Below are 27,561 nucleotides of genomic sequence, written 5' to 3' on the forward strand. Positions count from 1 at the left end.
AAACCGAAAGGTGTACTCCTTGAACACTATTCTAAGGCAAAAAAGGGTATTAGAATCCCTAAAATACGGAAAGCTTCGGGGGGCTTCGCCCCCCTTATCCCCCCACCAGGGCTTTCAGCGGCCCCCTGAACCCCACGCAGACATTTTCAGGATTGGCAACTTGGCTCTGTTATCATCCCTGATTAAAGGGCCAGAACTCTGTGATACGTACTGGTAGTCTTAGCCATGCCTGCACATTTCATTCAGATCCAACCAGCAGTTTTGGAGATGAAGTAACAGCAGTGTTATGCCCCTTCCACATCCAATCATCATGAAACTTTGACAAAATTTTTGTACAGGCCTGAACGATCTTCCACAAAAATGTTTACTTCCTATGAGATACTATTCAGGCGTCAGGATTGTGCCTTTTGCCAACTGTCTGCTCAAAATAATCCTAACAAGTTCATATCAATGCAGTCAATGAAATTAGACTTTTGGATGAACAAGCCCGAATTCTTATACTTTTGCTTGGCATTAAATTTTTGAACATGCCCTGCTATATAAAATTCAGAATTTGAGCAAGCCAAAAACATTTTACCAGTGCAGGGCTAGTGGGCTTGTGCTAATTTCGACCACTGCCAATGATTTCCATAAGAGTCTTGCTACTAATAACTCCATTAAAATCCACCAGCCAAAGGTTTATATAATGATTCCAGGATGGATAGACAGACAGTGAATAAGACATTTATCTGATTAATGTATAACATTCTTTATAACAACACATATGTGGCATTTACATTTTATTCTGTACAAAACAAAAGAACAACCTATTAAATTTTTTGGCATACCTTGATTTAGGTAACAACCTATTAAATTTTTTGGCATACCTTGATTTAGCTTATCAACTCCTAGCAAACTGTTTTTAGTTCGCCAACAGTTTTTTTTATCCATTTTGTATTCTAAAAGTTATACAGTAATTTACAAATCTAACAATTGCTTAATTTGACTAAAGAAAAAGATACATCCTGGGTAAATGACCAACTAGGTATCCAGGTGGCTTTCAGAAGTCAGAAAAAATGTCTGTATAACTTTCATGGTCAAATAATGTTTGGAAGATAACAGAAGTAATTAAAAACAATTCACAATCAAATGTTAAAATGATATTTTTCATAATTATTGAATGATATTTTTCATAATTATTTAATTAGTTTCTTTGTGGTATCTATTATCTAAGATATTCCAAACTATTGCAATGCAGTGCTAACTAATCAAATAAAAAAAATGCACACAAATCAATTTCAATGTTGTTTATGTGGTCATTTATACATAGATACTATTAAAATTATTTATACCTACATTGCGGGCCAATGAAAACACATATCGGCCTTATTTATCTATCCTAATTGCCAAGATTTGTAGTTTTACAACATAGCAGACATGATGTCATAAAACAGGTTACAATCTAAGACATTTAGTCTAAGAACATATTGGGTAAAATCTAAATGACTAAGAAGTGTTGACCTTCTTAAACATCAAGATTTTACCTATTATTAATAAAGGGCTATTCCATTTAAATATATAACCTCCGGAGGGGAAGGCACTTTTAAAATATACCACCCCCCTACAAAAGCAAATTTACCCTTTCAAAAAAGACACCCACCTGTACACTATTTAGATAATTGCCTTCTCTCCCAGGGGATAATATGTTCTACTGGAATAGCCCTAAGCACTTATTACATATTGAGTATATATAGAAAAAATTCTGTCAGTGTGAGTGAAACTGAAACAGGCGTCATAAAGCAAACAATAATAATTTGACTCAAAAGTTGTTGAAAATTGTCTTCAGTAAGCCTAAATGATAGGCCAATAACATATCTTTTATGTTGTTTTTTGACAATAGAGCTGCAAAAAGTATACTGCAATTCAGTTTATCAGTCCACAGACAACAACATTGAACAATTTGGCAAAAAGAACAAAACATTTAATTTCATACCATCCAAGAAAGAATGGCACATAGCTGTAAAGTATCAGGGCTGTATTTTTCTTGTTTTAGGACAGATATTCAGCCTCATTCAACACCTTAAACAGAATATGTTTTCAAAATTCCCATTTAGGAAAAATATTTATCAAAACTAATAAAAATAGCAAACATATAGATGAATTTTTAACCTGCAGTATTCCGTCATTTTTGCCTGCAGTCATTACTTATGTTAATCTGAAAGTCCATATAACACTGCATTTCGCTTACAGGTTCAAAAATTTATATATTAAGAAAAGGTTGGGTTTTTTTTTAATTCAAAATCCCCTAGAACTGAGAGACAGCCCTGCGTATCGGTATAATCACCACACATGTATTAGCATGTTCTTGTACATGTACCTGGTATGACAATTCGAATACAACATGATCTTTTCATCATAGTTCTATGTACAAAGAGTTTGCTCAGCTCAAACAGCAAGGTACCCAACGTTTGGTTGGCAGTAGAAATCAGTGGAACAAGATACCATCTGAACAGTGGAACCAGTCAACATGGTGCAAGTAAACCAACTGTGTGATTTGTGAGGATATTCTCTCGTTTGTATGTCTCTTTCCACACATTAGTAGTGATCACATTGCAGCAAGATGTTCATTTCAAGTATAGATCCTTCATCCTGAGATTTTAGTTTTTGGTGGAAGCTCACATACAACTGCTTAAGTAATTTCAACTAGAGCGGTGAAGTCCTCAAAGTTCTGAAATATCAAAATGGAAGACAAAGTTATACTACTTGATCAAATATGATGCAATCTTTGTGTAAAGTTAACAGTATTTCAGACATTCTGAATATGCACATAATAAGAGTTTAAAACCAAGAGCACCTGCCATGGCTTGTCTTCACATGTAAGGTTTGTTGTTTAGGACAATAATCCAGTTATGTGCCTTCCTATACATATGTCCAATTTCTCTGGCAACATGCCTACCTTAATTCATGTTAAGTGCTTGTACACCAATGACAATGGCTAAAAGGCTGTAACAATACCATCATACCATGACGTTTTTTTTAAATAAAATAGATTAACACTTCTGCCTATTATGACAAAGCAAATGTCAAAACTGCAGAAAAAACAATGTCTAGAAACATTGGCCAAGACTCTCTAATGCTGAAGCCTACTTGTATGTAAGTAGGAAGTGTAATGTGTCTTTTAATCACTGCGTATAAGTGTACCTGCAAGACCCAGGCCTTGTTACCAAGACACATGTCCATAATCTTCTCCACCTCTTTCAGTCCTTCTTTCTCCTTCACCAGTTTGACCTGTAATACATGGTCAAGAATTAAGGGATACCAACAGAAACAAGAGGCCCAAAAGGGCCTATGCTCTACTGGCATGGCTTTTGTGGTCATATCAATCTACAGCATGTATGTATGGGTAAAAGGCAACAGACATATAGTTTATGTTTTGTGTTTGGGTTACCTGAAAACATAGCACGTTCAACATCTGAGCCCAGAATTGTAAGCAGATTAGTTGCTGAACTATTTTAATATGTGCCAAGTAAAAGTCATCTGACAAAAAAAAATGCTTTCAAAACTGTACTCATAGTAAAAATTTCTGTAGTTTTAAAAGTTAAAAAAGTTGGTCAAAAGGTCAAAGTCAAGGGCATCCTAGGACAACATTGATCAATTTGAACAAACATTCACAATCAATTGTGCTGAGATGGATGCACGAACACACAAAAAGATTTTCAAACCTTTCCAGATTTATGTTTACCAAACCTGTGAATCCTGGGTGTGGCCAGTAATGACACCAGGTGCATAACTTAAACATTCACAACCAATTTTGTTAAGATGAATGCGCAAACTACAGAACTTAAAGCTAAAAAATGGCCTATGGGCTTTCAACAAGAACAAGGCAGAGTAATTCACAAAATCAACCGCAGAAGCAATAAGCAAATTGTCTCTCAAAATCCTAGACTTGCAAATTGTCTCCCTTAACTCTAGACTTGAATTTACATGTACATGTAAACTTGGCTAAAAATAGAATTCGCTCATGCAGACCTGGCTAAAAAAAGGAAGCATTTCTTTAAAACTTTCATGGCCCATAATCTAGGCATTTATGGGCGGATCTGGTTTTCGAAAGGAACCGAGCTCTAATGGATATCTAGATACTGTACAAGTTTCATCGAGATACAATCAAAACTGAAGACTGTATCGTGTTCACAACCAATTGTTTACAGACGCACGAACGCACGACCGCACGGATGCACATACTACGTACACATTACCATCGCATAAGCTCTTCTGGCCTTTGGCCAGTAGAGCTAAAAATCACACTTCTAGTCACACAAGTGGAAAGACAATTGCTGAGTTGGTTGTTGCAGCAGAGATAAAGTTCCTTCAACAGTTTGAGGAGCACTGAGGGATTCCTCACACCAACTCCATAATCAACATGAAGATTAAGTAAGTAATCTATAAGTTTGTTGAGCACCATACAAATATTGGAGTAAGATGGGCAAGTGTTGCTAATGGCTGATAAATTGCCATCTGACTTAGATACTCAGGTCATTATTGTATTAAATATGGCAAGAGATTGTACATCCATGCATGTTATATGCAAAAAAAAAATCTGGGGTTTTGTCACAGTGGCTGTAACTGGTTGGTCTATTTTGGTTGCCTTAACTCTGCAGTAGTAAATCTCTAGTTTGACTGAGCCTTGTAAATGTAAATATAAAGATCTGCAGCATTTAATTTGTTTGCTGAGGTAAAGAAGACGGGCAAGTTTGCAGTTCTCATAATTCATAAGCTGTGCCTTATCAATTTCAAGCATCATACCTTTGCTTTGCATTTGTCATACAAGTTGAATTTGAAGTGACACAGCTGATGGTAAGGTGTAATATACTGCATGGCTGTTTTCCCCACTCTGAACTCCTGTAACATAAGATGTAAGGATGGCATTAGCATTGAAAAAATTAATACATAATACACAATAAATTAAGCTTAACATGCTTTGATTACTATATACATGTAACAATTCCTTTATTAAATATCTATTTGTGGTATAAGAGGCTTTTAACAGGGTTTGCACTAAAGTGCAGAAAGTTGAAAATGTATATGTTGCAGTCCTATAAAATGTGCAAATGCTCCATGTACATACTATTTATACAATAACACAATAAAAGCATAACTTAACAAGTCTTCAAAGTTTCCCTTGTAATGGTGTCCTTTGTTGGACGTGTTGAGAGTTTTGTGTTTTTTGTATAAACACCACACATATTACCTGGCAAGGGTGTATATTGCCCTGCCAGGGTGTATATTACCTAGCAATTCCATATATATTACCTGGCAAGGGTGTATATTGCTGGCAAGTGTTTATATTAGATGGCAATACCAAACATGTTACCTGGCAAGGGTGTATATTACCTGACAATACCAAACATGTTACCTGCAAGGGTGTATATTACCTGACAATACCAAACATGTTACCTGCAAGGGTGTATATTACCTGACAATACCAAACATGTTACCTGGCAAGGGTGTATATTACCTGGCAATACCAAACATGTTACCTGGCAAGAGTATATATCACCTGACAATACCAAACATGTTAACTGGCAAGGGTGCATATTACCTGGCAATACCAAACATGATACCTGGCAAGGGTACATTACCTGGCAATACCAAACATCTTCATGGCTAAGGGTGTATATTGCCAATAATTGTGTATATTACCTGGCAATTCCAATTATACTACCTGGCAAGGGTGTATATTGCTGGCAAGTGTTAATATTAACTAGCAATACCAAATGTTACCTGGCAAGGGTGTATATTGCCAGCAAGCATGTATATTACCTGGAAATACCGAACATTATAAGATTTGTTACCTTGCAATGGTTTGTGTGTATGTTACCTGGAAAGGAAGTATATATTACCTAAGGGTGTGTATGTTACCGGGTAAGGAAGTATATATTACCTAAGGGTGTGTATGTTACCGGGTAAGGAAGTGTATATTACCTAAGGGTGTGTATGTTACCGGGTAAGGAAGTGTATATTACCGAAGGGTGTGTATGTTACCAGGTAAGGAAGTGTATATTACCTAAGGGTGTGTATGTTACCGGGTAAGGAAGTATATATTACCTAAGGGTGTGTATGTTACCGGGTAAAGAAGAATATATTACCTAAGGGTGTGTATGTTACCGGGTAAAGAAGAATATATTACCTAAGGGTGTGTATGTTATCGGGAAAGGAAGTGTATATTACCTAAGGGTGTGCATGTTACCGGGTAAGGAAGTATATATTACCTAAGGGTGTGTATGTTACGGAGTAAGGAAGTGTATATTACCTGATTAGGATGTGTATGAATATGTGTACCTGGCAAGCATGTGTATGTTGGCTGACAATGGTGTGTATGATATCTGGCATGACTATGTGTGTTACCTGGCAAGGGTGTGTATGTTGCCTGGTTAGGATGTGTATGAATATGTGTACCTGGCAAGCATGTGTATGTTGGCTGACAATGGTGTGTATGATATCTGGCATGACTATGTGTGTTACCTGGCAAGGGTGTGTATGTTGCCTGGTTAGGATGTGTATGAATATGTGTACCTGGCAAGCATGTGTATGTTGGCTGACAATGGTGTGTATGATATCTGGCATGACTATGTGTGTTACCTGGCAAGGGTGTGTATGTTGCCTGGTTAGGATGTGTATGAATATGTGTACCTGGCAAGCATGTGTATGTTGGCTGACAATGGTGTGTATGATATCTGGCATGACTATGTGTGTTACCTGGCAAGGGTGTGTATGTTACCTGGTTAGGATGTGTATGAATATGTGTACCTGGCAAGCATGTGTATGTTTTCAGACAATTGTGTATGATATCTGGCATGACTATGTGTGTTACCTGGCAAGGGTGTGTATGTTACCTGGTTAGGATGTGTATGAATATGTGTACCTGGCAAGCATATGTATGTTTTCAGACAATGGTGTGTATGATATCTGGCATGACTATGTGTGTTACCTGGCAAGGGTGTGTATGTTACCTGGTTAGGGTGTGTATGAATGTGTGTACCTGGCAAGCATGTGTATGTTTTCAGACAATGGTGTGTATGATATCTGGCATGACTATGTGTGTTACCTGGCAAGGGTGTGTATGTTACCTGGTAAGGGTGTGTATGAATGTGTGTACCTGGCAAGCATGTGTATGTTGGCTGACAATGGTGTGTATGATATCTGGCATGACTATGTGTGTTACCTGGTAAGGGTATGTATGTTACCTAGTAAGGGTATGTATTTTACCTGGCAAGGGTGTGATTTACTGGATATGTTAAGGGTGTCATGGTTATAGTTGACACCAAACAGGAACACAGTGTTTGTCACCGAGTCCTCGCTGCCCTCCACCGCCTGCAAGAATGAGCAATGATAAGGTAAGAAATCATATAAGTGAAGGCTTATACCACAGCTTGTGCCATCTTTCTTGGCAACTGTGCCAAAGTACACCAAAATATAATTATACTTCAATCTTCTGAAGACAGTAATCAATAAGGACAATAATTATGTAAACAGAATAAAGTGAGACATTTGGCAAAAAAACTGAGTGATGCAACTTCTCCACTTAAATATATTTTCAACAACTTGTTCTGCTTTTTTTTTATTATTATTCAGGCACACTTAACAAAGTTTTGTTTTATCTACAAATAAAGAAAAGACAGAGAATATTTCCCTCTATGATGATTTACCTCACATATTTTCTTGTTGTCTGGTTTATGGACATCTCGCTGATATGAACATTTGTTTAAGGCAGTCTGAAAAAGACAAATACAGAATGATACACAATGATTTGATTTCATAAACATGATCTATGTTGGCGCAACGCAAACAATGTCAAGCATTCCATTGTTGAATGAAAAATAATGCATCAATACTGAGAAAGGTTGTTGAAATAAACATTGTAATTTTTTTTTCATGAATGCTAAGTGTTTCATGAATATCGAAATCATATAGTTCTAATAGTTGTATTTGCATACTAATTTGACCTGATATATGTGGCTATGCATGACAGTGATTTCAAACAAGTCAAAAAGCAAGTAAACATGACCAATGACACCTTGAGTGCCCTTAACCTTTGACCCACAGATATGGCTTTTGTACAAGACAAGACTTCTCATGATGAACATTTGTTCATAGTAATTCTAAAATCAGAATAAACATGGCGAGTTACAGCCCAGACGATTATAGGGCACATGCACTAACACACACTTGACCGCCACTGTGACAATTACGTTAAGCTAGTTAAACAATAAACAAATTTAAATACAAAAATACAAAGGAAGCATTCTATATTTGATCTGATATAACAGTTTGTACAAGATTTGAAAGCCAATACCCACACTTGTCCATCTTAGTTGGCCATAAGGCCTACCGGCCAATCAGTTTATCAAAAGTGAAAGGTTTGGATACACCTGAGATGAGAGATTTGTAATTCACAACATATGCAATGTAAAGTTTCATATGAATACTTTATATAATATGAGTTTTTGAGATATGGCTTATGGTTTATGTATGACAAAATAACACTTTCAAGAACCAGTAGATAGCACTAAATATTCTGTTTTCAGCCCTTACTTTGATGTCATCTGCCCAGCGGGCCTTCCTCTCGATATTGGCCATCTTCTGCTGTACCAGCTTGTTAACCTCATTCATGGGCTCGATGTATGTGGGGTCTGAAATAACGGGCTTGTATTTCAAACATTGAACTACCTTTATAAAACAATATATTTTTACAATTTATTTGTGTTTAAAAACGGTGATGACAAAATACTTATTGCTTATCAAACTCATTGACTTATGTTGAGTAACAGTAATAGGCAATACCAAGATTTATTTTATCCCAATACCAAAACATTTGTCTGTTGTTTTTCGACAGTTGTAAATAGGTATAACTCAACAATTTTTATTGCCAGAGTTGTGGGCCTTGCTATACACAAGTGAGTATTCTCTTGCCAAGGTTAGTTTTTCTGCATGCTGCCACACACGACAATGTGGAAGACCATCACAACAACTTTTTTGTTTGTAAAACAGACAAGCCTATTAAGATATGCAAGTGCTGACAATACGTGTATATTTTTTTTATTTAACATTCTCACAAATTATAAATCAGAACAGACACAAACACAGTGTTACCATCTTTCTTGATGACCTCGTCGAGGAAGCCGGGTTCGAGGGCCTGGCTGAGCAGAACCTGCATGTACACATAAAAGTGACGCAGGAGAGGATTCTTTTCATATTGCTCCTCCATACTGTAATACACACACATACAAATAGTAATAATTGAATTAGAAACATATATAGGGCTTCTTGTTTCATTGAACAAAGATGGCTCAATCCTATCTTTATGTCATTTCCAACTTTGCCAGTAGTTGTCAATTTAATAGTCAAGTAATTTTAATTTTTATAAGCATGATTGCTAACATATTATAATGAAAAAAAAATAGGATACCCTGATAAAACCCCTCATCAATTGCTGCAATAATTCTGCCAATTCTTTGCAATGCAACTATATAAATACTTTAAAGACCAATTTACATTGAATTCACAGCCTTTCCAGGCTACATTCAGCACTAAAAGACGCCCCTTTACTAAACTCAAGTTGATTGTATTAAACATACAAAGCTTAAAGCAAATACATACTTCATTTATGTATATCTACAACAGATCAAAGAATATATGAGTCTAATAATGAGGAACTTCAACAAAGTCAGTTAGAGTACCTGGTGTTGAGGTCTAGTTTTGGCCTGGACTCCTCCAGCACCTCGACAATGTCCTCCCCGGGAAAGTCAAACAACTTCCGTACCTCCACAGACACATACTGCTTGCCAATGTCCTTATATCCTCGATACTACAACAGTCATAACACCATACCTCTGTACAACAATGACAGGTCAAATACAGACATTTTTTTTATGAAATGCTTGTTTCCAGACAATTTAAAAAGTCAATATAATTATTATCTTTACTTTTCAATATGATTTCTATGCTGACTGTCATATGGATAATTTTACTAGTGGTGTTTCATGTATGTGCACAAATAAATACTGCAAGCTCACCTAATAATCTCTTCTTTATGATTATCAGATATTCAATTTTGTAATCAAACCAACTACCAGTATGACAGGTTGCTTTGGATGGTGTGACATAAATTGTTCAGTTAGGAAATAAAATGTCAGAAAATGAACAAATTGTTGGTACCTAAAATATCATTTTCATTTCATTGACACATCAGTGTTTTCAACTCCAATTTAAGGACCCAAGACTTACAGTTTTGACAGCTTTGTGTAGCATTTTTCCCTTCTTAATGACAGCATCAAACTTTTTGATGAGGATTTGGCTCTCTATCTTCCAGATGGGGAAATTGTCCACATTACGAAGGTCCTTCTTGTCCATCACAAATGAACCGACCTGAACAGGAAAGATTAAATATTGCTTTTTGCACTCAAGAGAAATTTCTTTAAACAAAAAATAACATAGCATGGAGGCAGCCCAATATTGTTCTCTGAACTTTTTCTCCTTTACCACCAGATATGTAAATCATTTTTGATATTTCAACCATACCATATCATATTGTATACTTGATGTGGTTTGAAAATCATAATTACACACAGTCTCAAGTCTAACTTCATACTCAAGTGGCAAAACTGTTAATCTTCATTTCATTGTAACCTTTTTACTTTTGAATTTTTTGATGACATGTTTGCTGAATTTTATAAAAGGTCATTCTTTGTAATTTAACAAAAGTGCTTAACTGAGTCTGAGCCTACATTTGGACACTATGTAATCATGGCTCTGGTCTTTATAAAATAAGCTCCTAAGAATTATGTGCTAACAAATAATTTCATTATTAAGAGCTATAAATGCTGAAAATTTGATACTTTTTGTCAAAATTTGTATAAAAAGTATAGAACATTATAATTTACTGTTCTACAAGTATATGTTTGTAGTTTTACTGACCTCTAAAAGCCATCTTGACCTTGAACTTATTGAAATATGAATTTACTATCACTCACTTGTTTTGTGCTTTGTTCAATTACATGGTACAAACATTAAACATACATTTAAAGGTTTCTGTAAAGCATAACATGATTGATATAAAAACATGCCTCAATTTAGTCTGTCAAATATTTCCTTTGAAAATGAAAGAGTATAGCTACATTTATAATCATGCATACATTTTGAAACCCGAAGTATTTTAATTGACAAGACGGTCATCATAGGCCTTACAGCGAATGGGATTTCATGTTTATCGCCTTTGTCTGTATTAACTTCAGGTGTGGTGGAGGTAACTTCGCCATCCTGAGCCTGGGGGGAGCCAGTCCTACCCCCTTCACTTTCCGTTCCCTTCTCATTCCCGCTGCTTTCTGCTGGATCACTTAATATGTACATACTTACAGTTACAAGGTAACAATAAAATCAATTACGTGCATAACTAGTCATTGCTCTTTTGGATTTTTTTAAAGAATTTTTTATCTGTCATGAGAGATCTGTATATGTATGCACAATTTGAAGTTGTGAATTTAATTTTTGTTAGCATGATCTATAAAAAAATAATTTGTTAGCATGATCTATAAAAAAAAATTAAGCGTCAGATATTTCGCCTTTTCTGATTTTTTCATTAGAACAATAATGTTTTTTGTTTACAGGTATGTAAATGCTATTTAAACTTCTTTTTATGATTAAGGAAATTATGCCATAATAAATGTACACATGACGGCATGCACCTTTCAGTGGATGTAGGGACAGGCTCGCTGGGCAGTATGGTGGGCTTGTTGACCAGGGCTACCTTCTCCACATTACGGAACTTAAACAGCACTTGTACATCAACTCTCTGGTACTTGTGGGCATAGCAAGCCCACCAGTCAGAATACTGAAATCCATGGGTAATTGATAGAATTATTACAAGTGCTTGAAATTATAGTAAACTTGTTCAACATCAAATGCCTAACATAAAATAGTTGGGGTAAAATAAGCACAAACCAGTACTGATAGGAAATATATATATGCCTTAACTTAACCCATATGACTCAAAATATGTTTACATATTAGAGCACTCTAAAATGTAGTTCTTAAAAACATTTAGGTCAATAAGCACTAAATTTTATATAAAAATAGTCTTTAGGGACTTTTAACTCAGAATCCTTCATATAATTCATAACTTACACTCATAATATTCTCATAAAAGACTTTGCCCTCCTCCTCTTTCCTCTCAAACTTCTGTATGAGCCCACCCTTCTTATATCGCCATAGGAACGGGATGCTTCCATCCGGACATTCAGCCTTCTCCAACAGGAAGTCACCAATAGTAGGCTGCAACGAGAATAGAGGGCTACATTGAAAATAGAGGGTTTCAATGAGAAGAAGGGGTACACAGAGAAAATGTGATTACAATGAGAATAGAGGGCTACATTGAGAATAGTGGGCTACAATGAAAATAAAGGGTTTCAATGAGAATAGAGGGGTACAATGAAAATAGAGGGTTATAAAGAAAATAGAGGGTTGCAATGAAAATAGAGGATTATAATGAAAATAGAGGGTTTCAATGTGAATAGAGGGTTTCAATGAAAATAGAGGGCTACAATGAAAATAGAGGGTTTCCATGAGAATAGAGGGTTACAATGAGAATAGAGGGCTACAATGAGAATAGAGGGATACAATGAGAATAGAGGGCTACAATGAGAATAAAGGGTTACAATGAGAATAGAGGGTAACAATGAGAATAGAGGGCTACAATGAGAATAGAGGGCTACATTGAAAATAGAGGTCTACACTGAGAATAGAGGGCTACAATGAGAATAGAGGGCTACAATGAGAATAGAGGGCTTCAATGAGAATAGAGGGCTACAATGAGAATACAGTATTACATTGAGAATAGAGGGCTACACTGAGAATAGAGGGCTTCAATGGGAATAGAGGGCTACAATGAGAATAGAGGGCTTCAATGAGAATAGAGGGCTACAATGAACTATAATGAGGATAAAGGGCTACAATGAAATACATGGCTACAAAGAAAATAGATGGCTAAAATGAGAATAGAGGGCTACAATGAGAATAGAAGGTTTCAATGAGAATATAGTGTTACAATTCAAATAGATGGCTATAATGAGAATAGAGGGCTACATTGAGAATAGAAGGTTTCAATGAGAATAGAGGGTTACAATTCAAATAGATGGCTATAATGAGAATAGAGGGCTACAATGAGAATAGAGGGTTAAAATGAAAATAGATGGCTATAATGAGAATAGAGGGCTACAATGAGAATAGAGGGTTACAATGAAAATAGATGGCTATAATGAGAATAGAGGGCTACAATGAGAATAGAGGGCTACAATGAGAATAGAGGGTTACAATGAAAATAGATGGCTACAATCAGAACAGAGAGCTACAATGGAAATAGATGGCTACAATAAAAATAAAAGGCTAAAATGAGAATTGATTCGGATACATCTACACTCAACCATTTCATATCCAGGTAATTATTTTATTCTCAAAATTAAATGTGAAATTGGTGCTGCTTTCATATTTTCATATGTCAGTGATGAAAAGAAATTACCTTGTGTATTCTAATAAATTGAAGTTAAATTCAGGTCCAAACTTTAAACATTCTCTGTGCTTATCCTACACAAATAATTGCTAAACATGTATTTTTTTAACGACCTACACATTTACCTCGGGTCCTGTGGGAGCATTGTCAGTAATGATAAGATTGTTGCGAGGTCCTGAGGGTGCATTACTGCTTGACGAATGATTCACTTTACTGGTTTTCTTTGAGGCAGGTTTGGGAGAGGAGTCTTGGCTTGTTTCCTCTTCACTGTCAGAACTGGAACTAGATGCCACCCTGTAATTTTGAAACCATTGGAATTAGAATACTCCATCCTCAAATTTAGCCGTTGAATCAAAATTCAACACACATAAACATAAAAGGAGTCATTTTGGAGAAAAAGATGCAAGTAAATAACACTGAATCCAATGAACTAAAGTTAACAAATTGTTCAGGAATACTTAGTACCTCCTCTTCTTTGCACCATTTTTCTGACACTTTGAAACATTCTTTCTCTTCTGCAAACAGAAAACACAGGAACTTACATGTACATTCTATATTAATCACAGTCAAGTTAACCACATACACACAATTCATCATGGAAAGTATGAACTCTGATAATTACATCACAGTAATAACTCTGACTCTATTGATGCTACAAACCATGGAGGAAGCTTTCTTGCTGGAGGGGCTCCAGCCAGGGTCTTCATCGGAGTCAAAGTCAGACTCCTCCCTAAGAATTTCTTCATCAGACATCTTGTCAGTTCCATCCTCTACAGCAAAGAAAAACATTTAAATTCAAAACAGCTTTTATTTTTTTCTTGTTTGTTTGAACAATGTTATGTCAATACATTAAAGGGCATATTTTTCCTTCACATCACGAAATAGTGTAATTGCTCTAAATAAAACTTTGTGTCTGAGCATTTTTTATCCTTTTACAACACACTTAATGTGTCATGTGTAGGGGAAGTCCATCATTTTGACTATTTGAGGACTGTTACCATGGTGATCTGACTGGTAACTGACAAAGCAGGCAACAATGATTCATAAGTGTCTGCTATGCTACCGGGGTATGCAGGCAACACAGTAACTGTATGATATGTTACATGAAGGAGATGAGTCATACCAGGATCGTAATGCGGGTCTGCATCAGAATCATTAAGCTCATCCTCAGAGTCAAAGTCATTCACCTCCTCCTCATCGTCATCGTCTTCATTGTCCACTTTTGCCTGGTCAAAGTCGTCGGGCATCTCAATCTTAATCTTTGTGAAACTTGAACCTGAAATAATAGACTCCTATGAGCTCACTGCTTATGAGTGTCTAAATATAACAGAGATCCATTCTGCTGGGTACCCTATGTCCTATACACTCATGTTTTTTTCATGAGGTACTATTCATCTTAAACATGTACTTCATCAGAATGCAATGTTTTAGAAGCCTATGCTTTGGTCTCTCAGATATTCCCTCATGACCCATTGTTATGAAATATGCAAGTCAAAGGGATGCAATCAAGCTCATTTGAAAATAAATTATAAATATGATATATACCAATACTGAATAGAAGCCAATCTGTATTCTATATTATTTTTCCCCACAAAAATATAGTTTTAAGTTATGAACAATTACTTATATGCATTGAAGTCACCTAATCCTGTTGGTTCGACATTGTTTCAAAAATGAAATATACCAAAAAAACAACAACCTCAAATGATTAACTATCATCGCATTATCATGTTTATTTAAAACTGTATAATGTCTTTACATGGGGTTTATGATTGTACTGTGGATTTTTTTGAATTTGGGAGATCCCCTATCAGTGAATTTTTTTCCCACCTTTCAGCCATTTTTGATCGGTTTAGCAGTTGAGGAAATCCAAAATGCTTTCATATCACAATATGATTTGCATAGACTAATAGCTGCAAATATTCACAAATAAAACCCTTTCAAAATAAAAGCATTGTTCGGTACAAACCTAAGTGTAAGTGTGTCAGATAGTTACAATACAGATAACATCCTATCAAAGATAGTAGTTCAGTCCACTCACTGTGTGTAGGGACCTTTAAGTATTGTCCCAACATCAGATTCTCTGGAACGTCTGCGGTATTCATAAGAACAAATGACGTCGACCAAGCCTTTGGAATAGGTCCGGATGCACTGTATGATTCTTTTACAACAGCCGTTCCTCCTGAAAGATAACAAGTTATAGTTTATATTTCGGCTGAATTGTGCAGACAGTTATAAGCTGATATTATATGCTCCTAAGTCGGTTTCCTGGGTAAATACAAGTATGGAAATCTTTCTTGAACAGCTAATTGAACATAAAGACCACTCCCTCGGTGGGGTTCACACCTTTCACCTCTTAAATGATCATTTACTAACCTCATCTTTTACTGTATCTTTGAAATGGCAATGATAAGCACAAAATATTTACAAATTTCAATATTAAAAATGAGATGAATTTAAAATTGACTGGAATCTGTTGTTTTTTATTTACACCTTCAAGCCGCACTCTCACAGACTGACGGCTTTGACAACATTTTTTTTGTGTCTTGAAATTAGCTAATTTTTGCATAAATGACTTGAAATCATGGATATAAGAAGGCTGACTTCGTATTAGATCACAGTTTTTCTTATCTATGGTTGAAAATAGATGTTTTATGGCTAAAAGTGTTTCTAATGCGTTAAGAAAATAGATTTTTCCGTCCGCCTTTTTTCAAACAATTAAGATCTGTTCTATTGTGAGTTACCTTATATGACTGATTTGAAGGCATTGATGACAAAACTAGCTGCGTCTGAGACAAAAAATATGCCAAAACTGTCAATCTGTGAGTGTGCAGCTTTAAGACCTTTGCAAAAAACAGAATGGGGAGAGATGATAATGCTTACTCTTGACTTTTGATTTTGGTCCTATCTTTGGTCCTGGCTTAGGCCCTAACTTCGGGCCTGGATTAGGTCCTGACTTCAGTCCTGGCTTAGGTCCTGACTTTGGGCTTGTATTAGGTCCTGACTTCAGTCCTGGCTTAGATCCTGACTTTGGGCCTGGATTAGGTCTTGACTTAGGTCCTGACTTAGATCCTGACTTCAGGCCTGGCTTTGGGATGGGAGCCTTTGTCTTCACTATTTTCTTTTTTTCTGGTTCAGGACCATCTACTCCTGTTTGTTCAATAAAATATAATCGAGTATGATCTATATAACATTCTTAAGCTATATGCATGAAAAAAGGATTTTGTCTGTCTCCCCAAAGTATGTATAGGTGTAAAAAAAGTATAATATGATTTCACTGTGCAGATGTCCATAACATACTAATGTTACAACTTGATAAAATACATAGTGTGTCTTTCTAAGAACAGCTTTCAGTCATATTCCCTCTTTATTATGTAATTTCTAAAAGGATCCTTCCAAGTCAATCCAGGAAAACCATAGAAATAAAATGTAAAACAATTTGAAATTATTTCTAGAAGCAGAAATAAAAAATAACTCACATAACAGAATATATCCAACTTTCCAGAACACAAAACAAACATGTACTGTACATTTTTAATCTACATAAAAGAGTCTGTAGTCAATATATTGACACTTGTTATCTGATTTTTAAAATAGCCAATAAATACTGCTTACCTTAGGGTAATTAAAAAAAGAGACAAGATCAGGATCTATCAGATTCACATTATTTTTTCACACCAGATGTGTTGAGAGATAAAAATGCATTTTTTGTAAGGAAAAAATAGTTTGGGCACATACAGTCTGAATGAAAATTATCTCTTAATTAAGGCAATATCAACATTGAATCACATTTGACAACAAATAATTACAAATACCAATTACAAACACATTTCTGTCCTTGACAGTGAAAAAGACAAGAAATAAATACAGTTGTTTGTTTAGTTGAGTTTATCGAAGTCTGCCTGCGCCTAATAGCTGCAATATGGCTTGACACCATCACGACTGAAATTGTGTTTAAATTCTATAAGTGACATGCGATAGAAGCAACTGTAATTCCCAGTCAAATCCAGACAATTCAAACACATATAGTTAATGAAATAGGTAAAAAATGACCCTTGATCATTTGTAAATTATGTAATTTATGCACAAATAGTCATAGCCAATGGTATGATAAAGCAAGCCACAGAGTTTTAAATACTCACTACCCAGCTGGTATTCAATTCCTAGCACATGTTTCTGAGAACCGAGCGAGATTAGAAGACTTGAAGAACAGAGTGAAATACAAGAGATCCGGATGTTACAACCAAGTGTTTTTCTCACCTTAATTTGAATGTGGCCAGGACCCTTTGAATTGAAAATAGAAACACTAAATTGTGAAAAGGCCAGACTAATGACATTGATAACTGTGACTTCTATTCTAAGATCCGCCTATAGGAATTAAGTTACAAGCTCCAATACCAAAACAATGGATGAATTGTGCTTCTTTGAAACTTGTGAAAATAATCCTTATGGAATAATGAACCGTCTCCGTGGCCTAGTGGTTAAGCGTCCGCCTACGGAGCGGGAGGTCGTGGGTTCGATCCCTGACCGCGTCATACCAAAAGACGTTAAAAATTGGTACAAGTAGCTCCCTTGCCTGGCGCTTGGCATTTAAAGGGTAGTGCTTGGAAAAGTGGTGTACTCAGTACTGGTTTAACCCAGGAAAGTTGTACCCCGTGTATCGGTGCTTTACACGGAGCACATAAAAGAACCAAGGGGTCTCTTCGAAAAAGAGCTAGGGTATCGCACCCGGACTTCCTTGTATCCCACCACTGTCTCTTCAGCATGCTGTCCCTTCAGCAAAAACAAAGGACCCCGTTGGAAATAAGTGCTTGCACTTTCACGGGTTATCCTTGACCGCAAGGTCTAAAGAAATACATACATACATAATGGGTTTTAACTTTCAGTCTCATTCTAGGAAGAGAAAAATAACAGACACCATCAGTTATTCAGGAATTAAATTTGACAAAAGAAAACATTACTCAAAATATTTCTATCTTTAAAATTTAAAAAGTAGGGATAAAGGCTTGAAAGGGCTAAAGACAAAAAGGTTAAATATGCACATGTGTGCATGCGTCAATTAGGAACAAATATAATAATGAAATCAAGTATCCTGTGGTTGTCAGGTTATTTAATGTAAACTATCCATGCAACACATCTGTAACTGGCTTATGGACATAGCTTCATCATGGCAATGGTGATTCCATTTCATGTTGTACATGTACAATGGACATTGAAATCATGTATGTTTCATCTCTATTTCTTAACAATTTAAAATGATTAAACCTACCAGTCTTTTTCTGTTTAGTTCCCGCTTTTGGTTTCTTTAATTCCACTTTATACTTCTGTAATCTCTCCTGAAACATCATTGATTTATATATAGTTCTTTTCTTCAAATTTCCTTACAAAAACAAGTCATATGAATATTTTTTTTTAATTCAACAGAATATAAAACTGCTTTGATCCACGAGCCAATGAGTAGATGTAAACTTTTGGTTGTTAATCCTATTAAATAACAGTATTAAGGGTGTGGACATGTGGAAAATATGATAAAACAAGAGCATGCCAGAATGCTCCTCAGTTGTTTCTTTATCAATAAAAAGGGGTATAAAAGTATTAATCACAGAGTTAAGGGCACTGCTGGGACATGTGTGTATTGTCTCTGGGACATGTGTGTATTGTCTCTGGGACATGTGTGTATTGTCTCTGGGACATGTGTGTATTGTCTCTGGGACATGTGTGTATTGTCTCTGGGACATGTGTACCATGTTAAATTTAAACACATGTATCTTGCAATAATATTTTAGATATGGCCAAGGTCAAATATACATGTTTAAACATATACGGTAACAAAACTCAGACATTTTTATGAGACCACTCTTCATTTGAGCCTTATAAGGGCTTGCACTAATTTTGAAATGTGAGAAGTCATTGATGTAAACGTACCTGTTTAGAGAGAAACTCTGCCCTGCCTGCCTCGTCCAGGGCTGAAGTGAATGTCTTCTTTGTGCTGAAGTACTTGCCGCCTGTCTGACACTCTGGGGAACTCACACCTTTGAATGCACTCAACCACCTACCACGGGAGAAAACATAGCGATCATTAATTATTCTGCAGTTTGTTTTTCAGATTGATGAAAGAAACATTATGTTTTTCTTTTTTAAATTCAACCAACAAATTAGAGACAATATTAAACGGTCTGTTTTCAGTTGCTTTCATATTTCTTTAAATCTGTATAAAATATAACTCTCATACTGTTACTGCTTAATATATTAACAGACAAAAGAAAGCTAAACCTAAAGATAAACAATGCTATTTTAACAGATGCCACAATGTGATGACGATTGTTCAGAAAGTTGTTAAAGTTAACAACGGGATTAACAACATTGTTGTTAACTTTTAAAAGGTGAAATATTTGATATATTCATATATTTAAATAAAACAAGTACAGCTGAAACAGTTTTCTCACCTCTTGTTAGGAATACTGCATATCATAAGTGTCTCTGTGAAATTTACAGAGCAATATTGATTTAAAAGTTAAAAATGAGGACGTTAATAATGATGTAAACTTTAACAAAGTCCTGAACAATCGGCCCCATATCAGATACCTGCTATGAGTACAATTGCACTCTTAGAGTGTTCAACCCATTGTGAATGGAATAAAAGGCATAAATATATAATGTGACACTGATGTATACATAAAGCTTACTTTTCTTTGATCCAAGCTACTGTAAGGGGGTTAGAGAAGAAGCAGACATGTGTCTTGTCTGCCTTAGTGACTGCACCCTGCACACTAGGCGATACCATGGCAGGCCACCAAGGGTGACCCTCCAGCTTGGCCCACACCAACGTCCCTTTAGATATACATATTATTGTGTGATAATTATCAATAGTTTGCAATATTCTACATAGTTAGGTAACAATATAGGTTTCTGCTTACTTGTTGGTAAAAGTAGAATCATGCAAACATTATCTTGCTTTAAAAGTTCCTAAACTCATCGAAATTCTTGATATACCAGTAAACAAGAGCACCAAAGGCGAAAGCCAATGCTCGTCTGATGTTTTTTTCAGTATTTTCACACACTGTTTCATCAAACTTTTCTCAATGCCAAAATTTTGTGACACTCTGTTGTTGATGAATGTTGCCAGTTTTACAAAATTGATTATTTTAATCAACATCGGAAAAAAATGCATCATATTATATCAGAAGAATGCTGCTCTGGCGTATATACATGAACGTGTAGATGGACATGAGGAACTCTATATGCCTCCCACTTTTGGTACAACCACATTTGTACCTGTGGCAGCATGACTTGGTATCATATTTTATACTTTTTAACTCATTAGTTCAATGAGTTTATATGTTTTTCGATACTTTGCCTTGACAGAAAAATACCAGATTATAGGATAAATATAATTAAACATGAGAGTAATTTATAAATTATATATATAATTAGAATGTGTTTATAATAAAGTAGGTCTGATTGAAACACAAAAAGAACTAGATAATAAATTAGTTTATATTATTGAAAGTTTTACCTGCATCCATCTCTTAGAATTCTGAAAAAAATAACAAAAAATTAAAGCATATTTAATACCACAACAATTTCATGCTCATATACAACAAGATGGTCCAAATAAAATTGTAGCAGAACAAAGACTAGAGGGTTATACACAGTCTTTGAAATAATTATTTTAATAGCTGATATTGTCTGGCAAGCAGCTTTTCAAACTTACTTGCTGTAAACCTTTTTAACTTGACAAAATAAAATTTAGCAATAAAGCAATTTTTTTATTTCTTTTCAAATTAATCCTTTGAATTTCTGACCTTTTCTCTTCATCAACCTCAAACTACCTGATGTCAATCATAATCCTGTTGAAGTATCACTAAATAATATACAGGGAATGTTAAGCTAACAACAAAGATATCCAGTGCGTAAAAATGTTCAATATGTAACTCAAACTTGACTTGCCTTTAAAGGCAGACAGGATGGACCTTTTACTTGCCTAATGGTAATTTTTTTGTCCAGGTCTTTGAGCAAGAGAATTCTTTGAAAGCGTGGTGATAACCATTTAAAGGGACTAGACACCAGGTAGTCCCAAAATTGGTAAATACAGTATTTCCTCAAAACAAGCCTAGAATTGTCAATACAAGCTAGTATGAGGCCAATAATATGTCAATTTTTAACTTTTTTATTTCTACTTTCAATTCCAATCACCCTCTTGCAAATTTTACCTTGACCACGCACTCGGCTATGTCTAAAATGCAAGAAGCGTTTTCATTGGACAGCTATTATCGACTTAAATATGAGTCTTATTCAACGAGTTCACAATGGTAGGGATGATATTTCAAGCTTCTCTTTGTAATGCATGTGCAAAGTTTGCATGTAAGTCTGTATTTAATGTGTTTAAGGAGGAAAATTTTCATAGTTTTTGAACCTCTTCATTGTTTGGTAATTGGTGTTTTCAGTGTTGAGTCTGCGCATTTCGTCTGATTATGTTAGAAGTGTATGAAGAACTGGCATAAGAGTTACATTTTTCTTATAGCTTAATCTTTTACCTTTCCGGCAGTGTAAAAATTATAGCATTTTGTCAGAGCACCCGTGGTTATGGGGATTTCTGGACATGGGAACCTGGTCTATTTTATATATATATATATATCTTTTCAGGTTATACTCTACTAAGAAATATATTTAAATGTCATTTAATCAATTTTAATCAATTTTTGTTAATATTTAAAACAATTAAAATGGACTAAAGGGTCACATTTTAGTGACCAAGCTATGTGACGATCACCTGTGCTTTTAGGGAGTGTTTGATAATTGATAAAGATTAAATCTTCATAATTTTTTTTTTAAATCTGGCAATGAAAACTGTTTGTCAGACGGACCTACCCTATTTAATTTTACTGGTCAGGACGGTTGGACCGACAGTTATTGCAATGTCTGAGGGCTTGCTCAAATTCTGTATTTTACATAGCAAGACTTGAACATTTATCGCCAAGTCCTCATATTTGGTTTAGACTTAATACAGTATTCCAAATGCCTAATTTCGAGTGCTCTCCTTTTCGTTGATGTGTTTGCCAAGTGTAACCTAAAGTCGCGAAAACATGTTACATTTTATTATTTGCTCACATCGTTCATTTAAGGCCATAATATATTTAAACTATTATTAAAAATAATAGAGTAATGGAAATGAAATTCGTACCTTGAATACAATCCACTTGCCACAGCTTTAAATTAAAAACAAGTATTTACGTTGTGTGTTTTTTTTTATTGAATAATAGGTTGCAGTCAACATAATGCTGCAATTATGCTCACAATCTCCTGCCTGTGACCTCCCCTTACCAATATCTACTAGATATGACCGCTGTGTGGGGTTTGCAGATTTTGCGTTCATCCCATCCGCCATTCATTCTTATATGTACTGGTATATATATGTTAAACTTCCAAACAGCAGGCCTAAATCACGAAAATGCTCATGTCAAATCTAAATCTCAATCTCTACTCATTTTTCCTCATTTCAGTATTACATTATTCAAAATGTCGAATGTTTTACTATTTTTAAATCTCTTTCTCTTGTGCATTGTGTTGAGTAAGATCATTGTTCAATATTCAGAAAAGAACCGTCTCTTTAGCACAAAAATACTTGAGTAAAACTCAAAAATAATTAATTAGACTCAAAATCGTCTTTTTACTTCGTCTTTCGATTTCTTTTTGGGGACGTGTCGGGTTCATCTTCAGTCTTAGCAGGTATATCTGCGGGCAGTACAGTTTTTGCTCTCAACATTTTTTTTTAGAAATTATTGAACACAGCTGTTCAATCAACAAAAACTATGAAGAAATGCTCGGTAAAAAGGGTAAAACATACAGTACTGTATAGGTTTTTTAATGATATAAAGCTGTTATGAGATAAAATGAGTTGAGACTGAGATTGGCCTCTTGAAAGTATTTTTCTGATTTTGGGACCAAGTTATCTCTCTTGAAAATTTTACAGAACTTACTATACAGTAGCATCTTGTGGTCAAAGCTAAATAGACGTTCAGGATAATTTTCAAACGGCTATATATATTTTAATTTGTATGTGTATACACACTAGCACTCATATATACAAATGTATGCCAATGGGGTCAATTATTTGAAAAGCTTTTCGCGCACATCCATCCATTTAGTATTATGGTTAAAATGGTACTGCACTTCAAACGTATAAAACAATTTATTTTGACTTTGTTGATTGACAACATGAACGTCCCATACATACTCTTGCTCCAAAAATATATAATGTGCGCCATGACTGTGCCAAAATCGCGTTCCCAGTCCGGCACAATATTATAATTAGTTTTTACTAGTATGGAAACATGTTCCTCTTTCTACCAACAGCTTTTGTAGGTAACTTTTCACTGTTGGAAGAAAACAAAGTAATAGCTAGATGTTATTGACAACAAAACATACATATGTCTAACAATCTCAATCATTCTTATATAAAATAAGAAAAAAACGCAAAACTCAGCATATTCAGGGAGGCCCGCTCCGTGAAATAATGCCTTCTGATATTGTCAACGGCCGAATTTGATTTCGAACATACATACATGTCTTTGTATTTTTATCATATTTTATAAAGAACGTTTTGCCTTTATATAGTTAAGTTGCTAGATGTATGCATCACCTGTTTATATGCAGGTGTGTATCATCACACTTTCAATATTCACATAAATATTGAATGCAAAATATATGTACGACATAACACTATACAATAACTTATAACAATATAGAATCAAAGAGAGCGTTCAGCGTCCATAGCTCTTATTGTTTGGCAATTGCTACTAGTTCCTTCTCATTCTTCATGTTCATTTTGTTTGTAAGTCATGATACGCAACATAAACACAGATTTTAATTTTTGAAGTAGTAGTTTCTCAATTGTACATTTCATTTGTTGTTGTTTTTTACGCTCGCTTGTATTTTAGGACCCTTTAAGTATATTTGTGTTTTAATTTTCACTAGCGATCAGAGAATATTTTGGTGGAGGTTCGGCAGGGTATATTTGATTGTCCTTCATGGAGTCACTTCCGGTTTCGCCGGGAAGCAAATATGGCGGCGGTGCTGTATCGTCGTACGGCGGTGGTAGTGGTGGTTCAACCTGGCCACTAGCAGCTGTAAGAAAATAAAGTCCTATAAAATACGATCTATTTAAATATATAATTAAAGATCAAATCATCGCGACTGTAAGTCTATATATTAGCTTTTGTTATAGGGTATGGTCATTTATAGTCATGAATATCTCTCATAAAAACAACACACAAGACCGTTATAATAGCTGCCAGAACCAGGACAGTTTAAATGGCTGCCAGAACCAGGACAGTAAAATGGCTGCCAGAACCAGGACAGTTAAAATGGCTGCCAGAAAGGCTTGCAGTATGTTCGAACTATCTGGTAAAAAGGTGTATACTTTGCATTTATCAAAATATATTTGCACCATATTATCTTTCCACATTCTCGTTCACCAGAGTGATGATGCTATGCGTACCAATTTATGCGTTAGATTGGTCAATATCAAACCTCTGATGAATGAGAATGTCTTTCCAGTAAAGGTTCGTTTACCAGCGTGGTCAGACTCGCGTTAACTGTGTAGAGTTTTATCAGCCATTAAAACCAGGCATACGACAATGAAATCGTGACCGTTTTCATATAAAAGGATCTGATTAAAACAGGTAATCAACGTAAAATAAAAATGCACCTAAATTAAACTTAAACTATTATAGAGGCCGATATATTTTCACAATCAATCCTCATCAAGAAACTAAGGAAACAGATAAAACATAGCGTACGTGGACGCTGGGTGGTGAACACTGCTATTGAGTGTTCCGGTGGGTGGTGCCGTGATCGTGTCCGGGTGTTAGTGTGTCGGCGTCGGTTCTCCGCAGCCTGTCGGCGGATCTGGTTGCGGCAGCAGATGTAGGTGCTGCAGATGACAAGCAGGGCGATGAACAGCAGGCCGGACAGACCAATACCCATATATAACTCACTGGAGTGCCGGTATCTGTTAGGGAGTAAAGTTTTCAATGATGTACTGTCTGATTCACACTTTTTTTAACTTGTACACTTAATAAAATTAGTGTTTGTTTTGATATTTTATTCAATTATTAAAAATGCAAAAAGGTAACACTTTTTAACAGTATATATTTTGCCAATAAATATTAGAGTTACGTAAATCGGCTCAGACGTACACGCAGCAGATCTGGTCTGATTGATATTCCCAGTCGTTGGTGGTGCAGCAGCGCTCGGGGCAGACCTGCACAACATGGCCCTGCGGTCCGCGGTACCGGCAGACCTCACCCGCCCCCGCAATGCACACACACGCTGGAAATATAATATGGTCAAGAATACTGGATTTATAGGACGATAATACCATTGGACTCCAAAGTCCACAATTCTGTGGGGATTTGTATATATATCCTGGTATCTGTGACTACAACAATGATGACGAGTCTGCAGTGCTGTCATCGTAGCTACCTGCGCATCTCTTGGGAATTTAATTACCATCCTGCTTTTTGTAATAGTCATGTATGCAAATATCTTTAATACTTAAATCGATGTCAGTACCCATTTATTGACTACAGGGCTACGTACATTGTAATTTGACTATTTAGTATAGACAAACAACTAATATTAGTAATATGTACTGCTGATTTGACGCCTATGCAACACGACGTGTATAAGTTATTTTAAGTTGAAATAACCCCTTAAGTTAAGAAATCAGCCAAGGTGTAACAATTAACAACCTGTTATAAAAGACGATGTCTAATCAATGTACAACTGGTTTGTTCGTTAAAACCACCACTCACCTAAGAGCTGTAATACCGTTTGTCTTTGCACAATACCAAAACTATCCATAACTAACAGACTACCATTGTTTTATAATAACATACATTGAAGTTTACATAACTGGTAACTTTGTGTACATGTAAACCATTGAACCAACTTATCTTTTGGAGTGGGGCGTTGTATTTACATACCCGTAGTATGGTATAGCTATATAGGTTTATTGCACTTCTAACCTACGTGATAAGTTTAATTTTGTTTACGATACCTTAACACCGAAACTCGACTCAGACAAAACGGAAGACGATTCGTTCGGAAAAATGATGGCGATTCGTTCAGTGATCGGCCAGTAATTAGTCAGATTGGTTTAAATTATTAATAGAGTGAATCAGTGACCGTTTTAAGATCCTTTTTAAATCAAATGAAACAAGGAAGTCATTTTTCGTTAGCAAAGTCCCAAAGTATGACATTCAGAACATAGCTGTTTTGTAAGTGTTATTTATGGAACGCCACAACTGTATTATGTTATTATGTCTAACTGCCATGTGATTGTGGCTAACCGATATGTTATTATGTCCAACTGCCATGTGATTGTAGCTAACCGATATGTTATTATGTCTAACTGCCATGTGATTGTAGCTAACCGATATGTTATTATGTCTAACTGCCATGTGATTGTGGCTAACCGATATGTTATTATGTCTAACTGCCATGTGATTGTAGCTAACCGATATGTTTTATGTCTAACTGCCATGTCATTGTGGCTAACCGATATGTCAAGTTAATATGTGTAACCGACAAGTTATTGTGTCTAACCGATATGCTTTTATGTCTAACTGCCATGTTATTGTGGCTAACCGATATATGTTATTATGTCTAACTGCCATGTTATTGTAGCTAACCGATATGTTATTATGTCTAACTGCCATGTGATTGTGGCTAACCGATATGTTATTATGTCTAACTGCCATGTGATTGTGGCTAACCGATATGTTATCATGTCTAACTGCCATGTGATTGTGGCTAACCGATATGTTATCATGTCTAACTGCCATGTGATTGTGGCTAACCGATATGTTATCATGTCTAACTGCCATGTGATTGTGGCTAACCGATATGTTATCATGTCTAACTGCCATGTTATTGTAGCTAACCGATATGTTATTATGTCTAACTGCCATGTTATTGTGGCTAACCGATATATGTTATTACGTCTAACTGCCATG

The 27,561-nt window shown here is 35.6% G+C and overlaps 1 protein-coding gene across 3 annotated transcripts; it reads right to left on the reverse strand.

Annotated features, from left to right (window-relative positions):
- Positions 1 to 1,195: 1,195 nt before the first annotated feature.
- LOC128231491 (uncharacterized) lies at positions 1,196 to 26,751 on the reverse strand. Of its 3 annotated transcripts, none has more exons than XM_052944387.1 (26): positions 26,604 to 26,751; positions 25,741 to 25,873; positions 25,342 to 25,553; positions 22,725 to 24,667; positions 21,057 to 21,077; positions 20,227 to 20,371; positions 19,466 to 19,592; positions 18,810 to 18,876; positions 16,424 to 16,690; positions 15,582 to 15,722; positions 14,664 to 14,816; positions 14,201 to 14,310; positions 14,006 to 14,055; positions 13,666 to 13,834; positions 12,160 to 12,306; positions 11,721 to 11,866; positions 11,224 to 11,371; positions 10,264 to 10,404; positions 9,717 to 9,844; positions 9,130 to 9,245; positions 8,572 to 8,669; positions 7,686 to 7,751; positions 7,246 to 7,350; positions 4,783 to 4,878; positions 3,181 to 3,267; positions 1,196 to 2,707 (listed from the first exon to the last, which is right to left on the reverse strand). In XM_052944387.1, the coding sequence occupies exons 5-26, from the start codon at positions 21,064 to 21,066 to the stop codon at positions 2,669 to 2,671; spliced, it is 2,556 nt and encodes an 851-aa protein (XP_052800347.1). In that variant the 5' UTR covers positions 21,067 to 21,077; positions 22,725 to 24,667; positions 25,342 to 25,553; positions 25,741 to 25,873; positions 26,604 to 26,751; the 3' UTR covers positions 1,196 to 2,668. The 3 variants fall into 3 exon arrangements, with proteins under 3 accessions (XP_052800347.1, XP_052800346.1, XP_052800345.1); XM_052944386.1 differs by having other exon boundaries at positions 26,530 to 26,615; XM_052944385.1 differs by lacking the exon at positions 26,604 to 26,751 and adding an exon at positions 26,359 to 26,517.
- Positions 26,752 to 27,561: the final 810 nt, after the last annotated feature.

The sequence above is a fragment of the Mya arenaria genome, chromosome 4, assembly GCF_026914265.1.
Source record: "Mya arenaria isolate MELC-2E11 chromosome 4, ASM2691426v1".
NCBI classification, from domain to species: domain Eukaryota; kingdom Metazoa; phylum Mollusca; class Bivalvia; order Myida; family Myidae; genus Mya; species Mya arenaria.